The sequence below is a fragment of the Calonectris borealis genome, chromosome 4 (genome assembly GCF_964195595.1).
Source record: "Calonectris borealis chromosome 4, bCalBor7.hap1.2, whole genome shotgun sequence".
In the NCBI taxonomy this organism is placed as follows: domain Eukaryota; kingdom Metazoa; phylum Chordata; class Aves; order Procellariiformes; family Procellariidae; genus Calonectris; species Calonectris borealis.
The window spans coordinates 18,218,040-18,231,393 of NC_134315.1; the positions used below are offsets into that span (position 1 = coordinate 18,218,040).

Below are 13,354 nucleotides of genomic sequence, written 5' to 3' on the forward strand. Positions count from 1 at the left end.
ATTTTTTTAATACACACTTAAATATAGATATAATTTTTATATATATACTTATATATATATAAAAAAATAAAAAGCTTAATTTTTATATATCTAAAACCATGTAAAAATATATATAAAAAGCTTAAATTTTCTTGACCATTACAAGAAAACCAAACTAGCATTCATTACCTTCCTTTTCCCAATTAATGTCGATAAGAAGCTGAGCAGCTTGTCTTCCCTTTCTAAAAGCTGTCCAAAAAATGAAGTAGGAGATGCAGTGTTCTGGAAAAGTAAATCTTTCTCATGAGAGCTTCTCAGAAAAGCTTAGCTAATCCAAAATTTCCCTGCAGAGGAACAAAACCTAGGTACCATTTTACCTAGTGTTTTACCTATGCACGGTATTGACAAGAACATGATGAAATAAACATTTTAAAGAAAACCAACTGATTTCCTTTTTAGAATTCAATATATACTTTAAACTACCTCTAACTAAAAGAAAAACTAATAAATTAAGGTCATTGCACTAAAAGCTGGCTCATTTACCTTCAAATAAACTGAGGTCTCTTCGTAGCCTTGGTCCATAAAGCCCTTCTAAAATACTTTCAAAACCTGGAGACAAAAGAAACATTTAAAATAGTAAATCAAAAGTTTCTTAAAAGAAAGCAAATTCGAGAACCCTGGCAACAAGTATTCTCAAATTCTGAGAGCAATTCCAAAAATTGTTACATTTATCACACAAATATTTACTCCTTCCACTATACTACTATTCAACAGAATTAGAAGATAAAAATAAGACAAGGCAACTGCCATCTGCACACAATCAGCCTATTAAACCATGCCCCAACAACCTCATTAGACTTAAAATAACTACTACAGAATCTTAAAGGTGGGAGGATTAGCCTCATAGCTCTACACAAGTGAAGTAGATTCTAACTCTCAGTGTAAGAGAGAGACATGTATGGAGTGCGGGGGGGGGGAGGGGAAGAAAAAAAAGGAGGAAACCTTCAAAATAAGAAACTTCTCATTTATGATCACCCGAAATTACATAATCTGAGCAGGATAATATTTCTACAAATATAAAAAAGAAAGCTTATTTTGCTTCTGATATCATAACAGTTCTCTCTAGTCCTCTGTATACGTACAAAAAATGTTTTAAAATTGAGGATTAGATAAATCCAATTATTTTCCAGATTTACCAGCTAGCCTGTTTAGATATTTGGTAAAAATCACATACTGTAACAAGGGAGAAGAGACACAGAGCAAACCAAATTATTAAAAAAAAAAAAAACACAACAAAAAACAAACAACAAAAAAAACAGGAGAGGGGATGCATGACAACTGATGAAATATGGTGAGAATTTACATCATCATCAATATAAGAGAAGTTTTGTTCAATATAGAAACAGTTTCCAAGTGCCCCCTCTTCTCTCCTTCCAAATAATAAGCTTATTTTCAACTAAGAGGATAATTCAAAGCAGCATTTGAAGGTTCTCATTCTTCATACTCAAGACCTGTCTATATTAAAGATGTAGCCATTTCACAGTACTTTGCAAGACTATTTTATCATCACACCACATAAAAGATACCAGTATCTTCAGGAAACAATAACTATTAAAGAACATTTAGAATCATAAAATTTATTCATCAGCTGTGATGCCCTCTAAGACAACACAACATACTGCTCTCTCACCAAAAATGACATTTACTTTTGGGTTTACATTGTATGAACACTAGTATAAGGAAAAATAAATATATACCATATCTTAAGTAGCACGTTAAATAATATATTAAAATCCTAACGTAGACAAGAGAAACTATCTTAACAAATAGGAGCTGTTCAGCTTGACAGGTCACATTTTGTTAAAATTTACCTTTCATTTTTGTATTATTTTACAATTTTAATAGATATTAAAATTTATATTATTAAATTCAATTGATTATTATTATACTTGCTATAAATCTATGATTTCAGCTACAAATGCATTTATTTCTATTGTAATTTTCCACTTGTCTTTGTAATAAATATAATCCTATGTGTCCTAAGTGACAAAACCACTGTCCTCTCACAAATATATATATATACACACGCACTTTTACAACACAATCTACAAAAACTAGAAAGCAAAAATCCAAGGCCCAAGCATACACTAAAATTTACCTTAAAGCATCATCCACCGACTCTTAGATTCAATGTAATATAAATTCACATCATATTAGCATTGCATAAATTCCCAGTTCTTCTGGCTTCAAAGGGTTATGGGCAAAAAAAAGCAAGAGAGATGAAGTCTGAAGTTAAGATAGCAATTCCCCAAACACAACAGTCTGGAAATATAAAACACTACGTGTATTATTATGATCATTAATGTTATAAACTGCAAGCCACTTTAGCTCAGCAGCGAGCCAATACTTAGCTTCTTGCAAGTTATTGTCACTGAGTAAAGACATGAATGGAGTGAAGTATCTCTTGGAGACAGTTGTACTTATTCCAGAAGAACAAACACTAACTCCCATTTCTTAGCACTTTGTAAACAAACAACAGGAAGCTTGTCTATCATTCTAGTCAGCATCCAAAACCTCTGTGGTTTTTTTGGACACCTACCTTCTCGTCCTCTGCTTTCCCCCCTGCCACCCCGCGTGTGGAGGGTGTTACCTGTTTCTGCCTTTACTTTTGTACTTATACATATCTGCTTGCCCTACTGCCTGCTCTTGCCTCTGCAAAAACATGAGCACAGAAAAAACAGCTCTGTGGAACAGCAGTTTGCTAAGGAAGAATGTAATTTCCAAAAAGACTTCCATACAGCTTGTATTAGATGGCAATTAGCACGCTGTGGGTTTTTTTCCCCCAAGCAAAGGACACACCAACTGACTTCTCTGCTAGTTCACCAAACTTAGTTCCATCCCACCCATCCAAAGTGATGCTTCTCTTACAAGTCCTCCCAGAACTTCCGCATGGAGCCACAATTTAGACTTACTCAGTGTGAGGAAGCAAATGATCACTTTTGGATACTAGATCCTTTCGTTTAAAAGAAAGTTTACTTGTACAACCTAACAACATAGAGAGAATCTTTTTCCAGCCCTTGTTCTAAAGGTTTCCCAGAAAAGATGTGTACTACTTCCACATTGTGCAGTTTTCTACAAAGTTCTTCCGCTGCTTTTCAGAAGGATTGATACAATTTCAATTTAGCCAAGGTATATCAATTTAGGAAGGTATATCTTAGTTTCTAGTACAGCTACTGATGAATATGGGCTGGCACTGTTTCATAAAATGTAACCACCTGAACGCAGGCATTTCAATAAACCTTTGTTCTAATTCATGAGACATTATGCATAAGCAAATGGTAATAGTAGTTTTGGAACTCTTCAGAACCTGAAGAGCCTACAGATACCAGTCAGAAATATACTTTGCTTGTACCTCTTGTGATTCACCAATTAAAAAAAAAAATCTGCTCTAAATTAATTTTACAGAAATTTTTGTGCCTCCTGGATTCCAAACTACCTTTCAAAACTACTGTTACTTGAGCCCTGACACTTTTAGCTCCGACACCTTTGGCTCTATTAGCTTGCAATGCCGCAATCTGTCAAACTCCCTTTACCTCTAATAAATTTCTTGTTACTTATTTGTCTTACTTCTTGTATCTTCATGTAAAAAGAATATCAGCTTTCTTCATTATCTGACACCCTTTATGATCCAAGTCAGGTTCTGTCAACAGTCTCCATAAGCAGAAATTTATGATACAGCTAGTCTCTTACCCCAGTTAGACGTTTCCACAGTCTGCTTTCCTGTACAAAGTTGTGAACGCTTCTTTTCCCTACATTAAGTCTCCCCCTGCCCCATGACCACCCTCTACCACATCTATTGCTTTCCTCGCTCAGGGCTAGGATGAGGACTCCCAGGACAAGGGAGGCTGGAAGCTGTGACCGCCAGCAACAGGAAGGGGGCTCTCTTTTTCCATCGGTAGCTATTCGGGTGCTGAAAAGGCATGAAGCACAGGGAAGAGGTGAGGAGTAACAAGTTCTGCCAGGTTTGGCATCTAAGCCTGATCCATAGGTCACAGCAATGTCACTAAAAGGAAGCAATGGGTGACAGTAATTGCAGACTCCCAGGGGGATGAAGGCTTCTGCACAGTAGCCAGGCTGTCTTAAAAGCTCTGCTGCTTGCCCGTGGTCCATCTGGGATGTTGCAGAGAAACTCTTACAGCTCGTCTGGCCATTGCAGTATTATCATTTGTTGTCCATCTACATGGCCATCATGATACCGCCAAAGGAGATCTTCAGCAGATCAAAGCTAACTACAGGAGTCCAGGGACAATGGTGAATGACACCAGAGCCCAGGTGTTGACCCAGGGGAAAGACTTTGACAGGAGCAAACACATCCTGTGGATCAACATCTGACTACATGGCTGCAGGCAGGACTTCAGCTCTTAAGACATTAAGATCCCCTGAGAAACAAAGAGTGCTTGAGAGAGACGGGATCCATTTGATAAAACAAATCATCACTGCTAACAAGCTTGCCTCATAAGCAGGGCATCAAACTAGGTTTGCCAGAGAAGTGGAGACTGAAGTCTAGAAAGTGGGAGAATGGCAGAGAGGGTAAATGCACAGGACAACACAACAGTGAGGATCTTACAGTCCCCCTGAAAAAGTGGCATAAGCAGGGACACATCTTAAGTAGCTGTATATAATGCATTCAGCACAGGAAGCAAGCACAAGGGATTAGAAATCAGAGTGCATAACAATCTCACTGAGAGTACGCGGTATGGTAAGGTAGTTCACACAACTGGAGAACTGCAGTGGATGGATCCTGGTTTTTAAGAAAGGAGAAGTGAGAAAGTCAAGGAAGACACTGCTTACACTTTATGCAATGAACTTGAACAAATGGAGCTTTAGTGTGGAACGGGCTACAGGACAGCTGAAAATCCATGGGTCAGGATTCAACTAGGGGAACATCATGGTGAACATCTGTTACAGACTGCCCAATAAAGGGTAGAAGAAGCCTTCAAAAAAAACCAAGAAAAAACGCTGCACAATCACAGGCCTTAGCTCTCATGAAAAGTATCAATTACCCTGACATCTGATGGAAAAGCAACATGGTAGCGCACAAGCAACCCAGGATATTTCTATGGTGCTTGGAGGACAAACCTGACTGAGGTGGTGGACAAGCTTAACAGCGGGGGCACTCTGCTAGATCTGCTATTCATTATTAAGGAAGAACTGATCAGTGATGTGACAGTTAACAGTGGTCTTGGCCACAGCAGCCATGAGATGGAATTTAAGATCCCAAGGGAAGTGAGGAACTTGAGTAGCTGAATAATGGCCCTGGGCTTAGCAGTCACTGATTTACACCCCTCCCCCAGGAGGCAGGGGAAGTGCAATGAAGCTAGAAGTAGGACTGCTGTACACTCTTGTCTAAACCAAAGAAGTCTTAAACAAGCCAAGGGCCTAAGACATGTTTTTTAGTGAGCTATCCTACTAACTCTTTATAAAGTCAAAGAAATTGGAAGAGAAGAGTAATTACCACTACTGAGCAATTCAGAAACCGTTACCTAAGTGAATTATTTCCACTATGTTATTTAAGCGTCTCTACAAGTTTACTCAGACTGAAGAGTATTAAAACAGGATTATTAAATCCAAAATAAGTCTTTAGACTCCCTTCACAACTTCTAAGTAAAGTCTTGTTAAAGAGAAACTACCCTTCAAGTGCTCATAGAACTTCATGATTTAAGTTTTCCATAACATTTTATCACAGTAAACCACTTAGTGTCTGTCATGTCTTAAAAGCCCATCTACATTAGAAAGTGTATGTCACCAAGTATGAACAGTACAGGCTGTAAAATTCTTTGTTATGAATAAAACAGAATAATGATTAAATGGATACATTCCATGGAAGCTTCCCAGGTTGTGCACCTTATACAGACTTAGAGGTATTCAAGGAACTCACGAGGACTCTTCCGCATTCATGACCAAATACAGCCATTTTTCATCTACTCTTTAGCAATAGTGTGGCTTTGTAATATGAAGGCCTCTTCCATCCAGAAACTAATAAATAGCTTAGCTGTACCTGTCGCTGTGGAAGCTACCTAGAAATAGATTCTATGTTGCACGGAATCTAGAGGAAATCACAAGGTGCAGACTTAGAATTTTTAATACAAGGTTGGCCTAGGTTAACTTGGGACACACATAATTGAACAATTGTACAATTCAAATTGAGATCAAACAGGTTTAGTTACACATTGGCTATTGCTTCTCCCAAAGCTGTATCTCCATAATGTTTCTGAGAGGAAATAGTTATTTTAGCCTCACAGTTGATCCCAATTCAATACCTTCTCAAACCACCCCTCTCCTCCTTCCCTCTCTACATCCTTTAGGTGATCACAACTGAGACGGCAAGTATGTTTTCAACAAATTTGTTTGAATGACTTAGACTATGTGTTAGGAGAACAGCCAAAAAAGAATAAATATCATGTAATAAATGGAAGCTGATATTTGAGTACTGCTTTCAAATGCACCACTTGGCGGGTCTGAAGATAGGAGAGGTAGTTACTATACAGTTGGGAAGAACAGTAGTATATGCGCAGGTTATACGAAAATGTTTTTGATAGGTTTGGTACACTTTACATCATACTAGTTTCTTGATTCCCTTAGTCTTATTTATGGCCTATTAACTCCAGTATTTGTATCTTCTTTTCAAAAGAAAGTCCACTTCGTAAAAGCAGATATATTTCCATTCACTCTTGACTCTTCATTCCTTCACAAGAGTCTTTTTTTTTTTCCACTTACATGTTTCTGTTTCAAAAGTAATGCCAATTCTAGGGCTTTAGCTACAAGGCTTTTTTTTTTTTAAAGTCACTCTATTTGAGACATATTTGCCTAGCCACTTGTAACAGGATAACTGGAAATCCATATAACTAGCATCATGCTGTAGCCACTGAGTTAAAAAAAAAATGGTGAGGGAAAACCCTATAATTTAAATTCTCATCACACCAATGACCTCACAATAAGCCACCTAGAAAACCCTTCACTTTTACTTGCTCCCCCCTCCCCTGATCTGCTGCAGCTTTTTCCAGTTTAGGAAGGTACGAGCAGATGCACTGATAAAAAGCTTTCAGTGAAAATATTTCTAAATAAATTCATTTTTTGGTTTGATATTTTCCAAACCAACAGGACTGTTTTATTCATATCTCTGGATGCATACCAGAAATGGTAGATGAATGTTCCTTACATAGATAGACAAAATTTAAATGGAAGAGGGAGATGCTTAACAATACTGCTCATCTGATTCATATATTTACTACTCTATTTTTCATCTTAATGCTGAAAGGTTACCCATTAGAAGAGATCATACTGTTCTCTCTAACTATGTGTTAAGGAATTTGGAAAATACTAGGCGCATGCAAATTAAGTTCTGCTTTTTCCTTTCTTCTCCAGCATATTCTCAGTCAGGCATAGGGTAAGACTGCTGCACGCTGCTTTGAAGGACGTGGCATGCACGTATATTTTTACTACAATGAAATGAGACTTTTAGCTTAAAGAACTACAGCCTCTGGAGGCACCCCAGAAAAAAAGGATCTTGAAGCTCTGTAAAACACACTTTTGTTAACCCACCTAACAAAGATAGCAGAATTGTATGTTGGAATCTTCACAACTTCCATGTGCCTAAAAATTAACTTATCACAGGAACTTCCATCACCCTCTGCTTTGTAGCTTCGTTTACAAAGAATCACATCTGAATTATGGTAGTTCAAGTTGTTTTACTGAAGTCCAAATCACTTGTTATTTAGCTTCTTAAGTAAAATCAGGCCTTGCCCCTCCTCCTATTTAAGAAAAAGATGCTGTTCAGCAACATGCATCAGCAAGGAAGATTCATGTCTCCTCCTTGATTTTTTGAATTTATTCAATATTCTAAGCAGAGTAAATGGAATGAAAAGTATAAGTAGAAAAAAAATGCACATTCTAAGTAGTGTGGAGTTTAGCCCATTAATGCTGCTTTTTAAAATCAAAACTAATGTGAAAGTAGGTTCAGAATTGCTGATTTGAATTCCTAGAGGATTGTAAAATTTAACAAATGGTCTTTAAAAAGTAATTAGGAAAATCCAAAGAATAGGATTATATTTAATGAGATTGGGCACAGTACTGCCAGTCACAGCATTAAAATGAAACTTCCTTCTTTTATTTTTTGGTGTTCTGTAATAGTAGTTAGTGTTACTTTACCTAACTTGAGACTTGATTACAACTAAGAGTTAAATTCCTGCTTCTGCATTTTCCTTTGACCACAGGAACACTGTTGTCTAGTTTTCATATAAATTCTATTCCCATTCTGAAGTCATACAACCTATATTTTGAGGTGGTATTTTTTAGTCTATGAGGACTATTACATAAATTGTATGAGGAGTCTCAGAAACTAAAATCACATTGGAAAGAAATTATGGACAAGTAAGGACCAAAAGACAGATAGGCTAACCTCCTTAACTGCTAGCCTCCTTTGCCCCATACACTTTTATTTAAGTAGCAATAACTTCATGGCAAGGTACAACACACAAACACACAGTTCTGAGTTAAAACTCACTGACGTAACTGATGTTACCACGAGAAGTAAAAATTTCCCTTCATTTGTGAAAATACATAAGCAGTTAAAACATTAAGCTTGGTTCTTCCACACCAGAGCAATGACTTAAAAGATTTTTTTTCTCCCCTTGGCACTTTGCCTTCTTTCACTCAACTAAAAAGTGACCCCTTCTGAAAACTACATATAATTCAAAAAAGTATTATATATAAATGATAAACTCCAGTTCTACTTCTCCCCGTTCTATACAGTTTCACAACTGCATTATTTAGTTTGGCTCAGTACAGAAGTATATCTGAAGGAAGTTTTATGGTTTGCATTACTATGTCAGCTATCTTGGATTTGAACAACCATACCACAGACAGAATTCAGCTTCGTTAGTTTGATCAAGCATTAGAACCTCTTGATTTTTTTTTTTAAAAAAAAAAGTAACTCGGGCAGGCAGATCACCAAGTCTTTCAGTTTCTCTGAAAGAAACACTTCTGCTTCTCTTCAAATTCTCTCTCAATAGTGCTTCAATATTTACTTCAAAATACAGGTGCAAGAGTAGAAAGTAGTATTTTGTTTTGGCATACTTAAAAAGGCAAAGAAGTCATCTGCCTTTCTTACAAGTTATCCCTTTCATAAGAAAGGGACTTGGAGCTCACATTCAGTCATCTTTTAGTTTCTAATCATATAAACTTACAGCCTTCTGAAGTATATGCCCCCATTTTACAGGTGCTGCTTGCACTCTGTGTTCTACACTCTTTGACACTGCAAAAAGTCACTGGTTCCCCTGAAAAATGGTTATCTGCTTATAAGTTTTGCATTTTTTTGTCTCCAAATAAAGAAATGGTCTCCTGCTTCCAAGTGATAGGAAAAAAAAGTAATCGCATTAGAAACTCAAACCCCTCAAGAATATGTGTGTTTATTACTCAGCCATCACCAAGGTTCTTTGATATGTCAAGACCACTCTCAATTGATTTAGAAAACATTTTATGAGTTTTCTGTAGCTCTAATTAAAAATTTTGAAAAGCATTAAAGAGTTATCTCAATCTTTCTTTATTACACCTAGTTACCTTTATCCCACCATTAGTATACAAGCAGCAACTCCTTTACAACTTGTTAAAGGTGAATATTCTGTAGAGAAGACAGTTATTTTCATATTTTATAAGAATAGAGCAGAGTGTTTAACAAAGTAACTTAAATTAGACGTTAACATCTCTGTCTGTTTCTTCTGCCTCTCTTCCTTCCACAGGTCAGCAGCTGTCCTCTCTGCCCACTCTCTCCCGCCAGCCATAGATGGATTAATAATCTTAGTCTTGTTTATATACTGACATCATTCTCAAAGTCACAGGGTTTTTGTTGCTGTCATTGGTTTGAGGTTTTGTTGTTGTTTTTTGTGGGGTGTTTTTTTTCGTTTGGTTTTTTTTTTTTTTTTAAATCTACTATAACAATAATTTGGAAAGGATGGACGACCAGGTTAGGAAACCACTGAAGCACTGAGTTTAAAAAAAAAAAAAACACAAACAAAAAACAACAAACAACAAGCAAACACTAAACCAATCACTTTTTTGCCATTTATACAAATGGTAAGAAAAAGTAAACTAGCCTGCTGGGGAAAATACTCAAGATACAGAGCATGACAACAAAAGCAAAAATTAATAAATCTTTATTCAAATGTTATCTTTTTCCTATTTGTAATGTCACTACAGAATACCTATTCAGTATAATTCATTATTTGATAAAATACTGGCTAGATTCTCAGGTAAAAACCAGCCCATTTCTTGCAGAAAAGTTCTTGGGACATAATTTAGGACAGATTCGCATAGGGGTGGGATAGGGAGGGGTCTTCTATTGAATATCTTGTCTAGCTTGAATTCACTTTTTGCTTATAGCACTAAAAAAAAAGTATTCTTATAATAGAAAGTTGTAAACATTTAACTTAATACACTCATTTTCTTTACCATATTGATTCAGATCCCTGAGCAAACAGGAACCAACATACCAGAGATTCCAATGTGAAAGGGAGGAAATCCTCTATTTAGACTCCAATACAAATTCCGAACCATAGCTAAAAAAGATACTTGTCCTTCTCTAATGCAAATCTTGACTCCCAAGAATTAATGTAGTTGATGACACTGCTACTGCCACTGAGAAGAGATAGGGTGACCAAAAATTGAAATGAGACTACAGAACAGCTTCAGTTCTAACTGGCTACTTTTCGCTTAGGATAAAAATTCTTGCTTTCAACTCTCTACGCTGTGCTTTACTGAGGGGATGCAGACAGTGATGAAATACAGTTTCTGAAAAGAATATATACATGAAAAGAACTAGCTATAACATTAAGCAGTTATAAGCATTAAGCAGAATACAAAGAGGGAGTAATGTTGCAGTGCTAGGGAGACCGACATTAGCCATACCTCAGAGGCAAAACAAAAAGAGGAAATGTTCTGCCTCCCCCCTAATTGTTCAGCAATTTTAAAGAAAAGGGTGGCAGCCAACAGGAAAAAAAAAAGTTTTGTAGGTTAACTAAAGACTGAGATTAGCATAAATTCTGAGTTCAGGTCTATTTTTCAGGTACTTATAAGTCACAATAAGGAAAATAAGGTTCAATAAAAAAGGAAGCATCTCCACAGTCCAGAGTAATCTTCTATGCCAGTAAGAATGTATCCTTGTAGACTTGTAAATAGGAGAGCCCACATGACACCTTTTACTGTAGCTTCCAAACACTGTAAAAATTAAAATTAGATACAATTTCTAATGTAGTAGCAAGATATTTTGAGAGATTTGTGTTATTTATAATTTAAAAGGCATAAGGAAAACGCTTCAGAAGTGACTGTGCTGCTCTGTGGACAGGTCACATATTTCTAAGTGACAATTACTAGAACTTAATTTCTGTTCTCTCTAAAAACTCTTCTTTCTTTGAACAGTGATGTAATCTCAGCTGTCACACAGGGACATTTAGATATGGAATTGTGTGAATATTGGTGTTCTTCAGACACTGAAGTTTATCCTAGTGCCTTTCTTTTTTCAAGATGCAACATCAAAAAGTTATCTAGATATCAACTGTTACTCAGTGCTGGCGATAACTTGGGCTGGTTAAAGTTTATCGCTTGTATCCTTAAAGAAGAAAACTCAGAGGGAATAAGTCACTGTAAAAGAAGATAACATCCAGCTTGGAAAAATGCTTGCAACTTCTCATTTGGTATCAATTTAACCATTTTATAACATGAGAGGAATAATGCCCAAGACCAAAACATAAAAACAACTGTCACTTTCAGAAGACCATGTGCCTGAAGCATGTTCTTGTTTCTTAATCATAATTTTAAGATGTACAAGAGGACTGAAAAGTTTGGCTATTTTACCTAAAAAGTTTAGGATTGCCAGACAAAGGCTTCTTTTCTACATGATGGCCTAGTCAGATGTTCACTAAATTACCATGGAAAAAGTGAAGTCCACAGCAAATATATAACAATGATAGGTCACAACATTGCTCTAATACTATGCTGTATCACACATCTAACCAGCATCTGGGAGAAAGTCTAGCAGTCAACTAATGAATAAGCAGGTCTGGCACACTTCCCAGATTATCAGAATCAAAGAACATGAGGGTTTCTGCTAAGAAGGGAGAACTAGCTGAAAGCTGTTAGAGAAAAATACAGTTATCAGAAAACGTCAGTTCACTGAGATAAAAAAAAAATTAATTCAAAACATTCCTAGCCTGATGGGCTTTTGAGAAACTCAAGCTTAAGATTCTGTACTACACCATGGGTCTACTGCAAGCTAATGAAGTTGCAAGCCTTCAGGAGCATTCCATGAAACTGATGCCTGGCACTAAGTTTAACAAGTAAGTGGAACTTCCTAAGGGGTTCAGAGTTTCATGGGAATTTTCAGGAAGTTTCTTTTCAATTATCATTTCTGCATCATTCAAACAACTTTTCTATTCCCCACAAACTGCAAACCGTTTTAAAATAATGAACAAAGAAAAGTCATTCTTATCTCTCAGTAGATCCAACTTCCTCATATTCAGGAACTATTTGTTGGTTTCTATTATTTAAAAAAGTTTGAATCTGATTGAAATCTTGCAACTAGACTGCACTAATATGGTGATTCCCTGGAATCAACTGACACTTTTATCTGCTGAAGCTACAGCATGAAAGGCATCTTGTATCTAGATGCCAAATTATAATACAGTAAGTGAATTATTAACCCTATAAATCCCAGTGCTGCATTCTTCAAAGTATTTACTTCCAAACATGTTATTAACACAAATGCTGAAACCAGTTTATTAAAAAAATATTTTTAATAATCCTAGACATACCACAATTTTACCACGAAATGAGCATAACATACCTTTAAACTAGCAGTTAATTTGTTAAGTTTGTCTTAAGTTTACTTTTCTGCATTTTATAATACCTATGCCATGTATTTTCACCTTTAACTTACAGCTTATTTTTATGAATAGCTGGTTTTAAAAAAAATAAACGAACAAAACCAAAAAACCCTAAACCCCCCCAGATAACCATCATTTTCATATCCAGCCAAAATTTGGCTTGGCAAATTTGACAAAATTTAGAGCTGGCAACAAGTCAACTAGGCCAACAAGAATTGGACACTCTTATCTAAAAACTTCACTTAAAATAAAAAGTATTAACCATGCCTCCTTTCTCTAAAAGATTTTCTGGAATTCAAGGTTAAAATTGCAAGTGCCTCAGATGCTCCAGTGAGATTGGAAGAATTCTAAATTCAGCTAAACTGTGATTTCCAATCAGTTCTTAAACATGCTCAGTGCATACAAGAAAAGATGACATTTTTCAAAGTAGGTAAGTAGTG

At 36.2% G+C, this 13,354-nt stretch overlaps 1 protein-coding gene across 5 annotated transcripts in view; it reads right to left on the bottom strand.

Moving 5' to 3' along the window:
• Nucleotides 1–13,354, bottom strand: part of LCORL (ligand dependent nuclear receptor corepressor like) — an 85,933-nt gene that overhangs the window by 55,766 nt on the left and 16,813 nt on the right. For all 5 annotated transcript variants that reach the window (XM_075148831.1, XM_075148833.1, XM_075148830.1 and 2 more), the window contains exon 2: nucleotides 523–588. In XM_075148831.1, coding sequence (XP_075004932.1) covers nucleotides 523–588 — 66 coding nt within the window. The remainder of the gene's footprint in view (nucleotides 1–522; nucleotides 589–13,354) is intronic.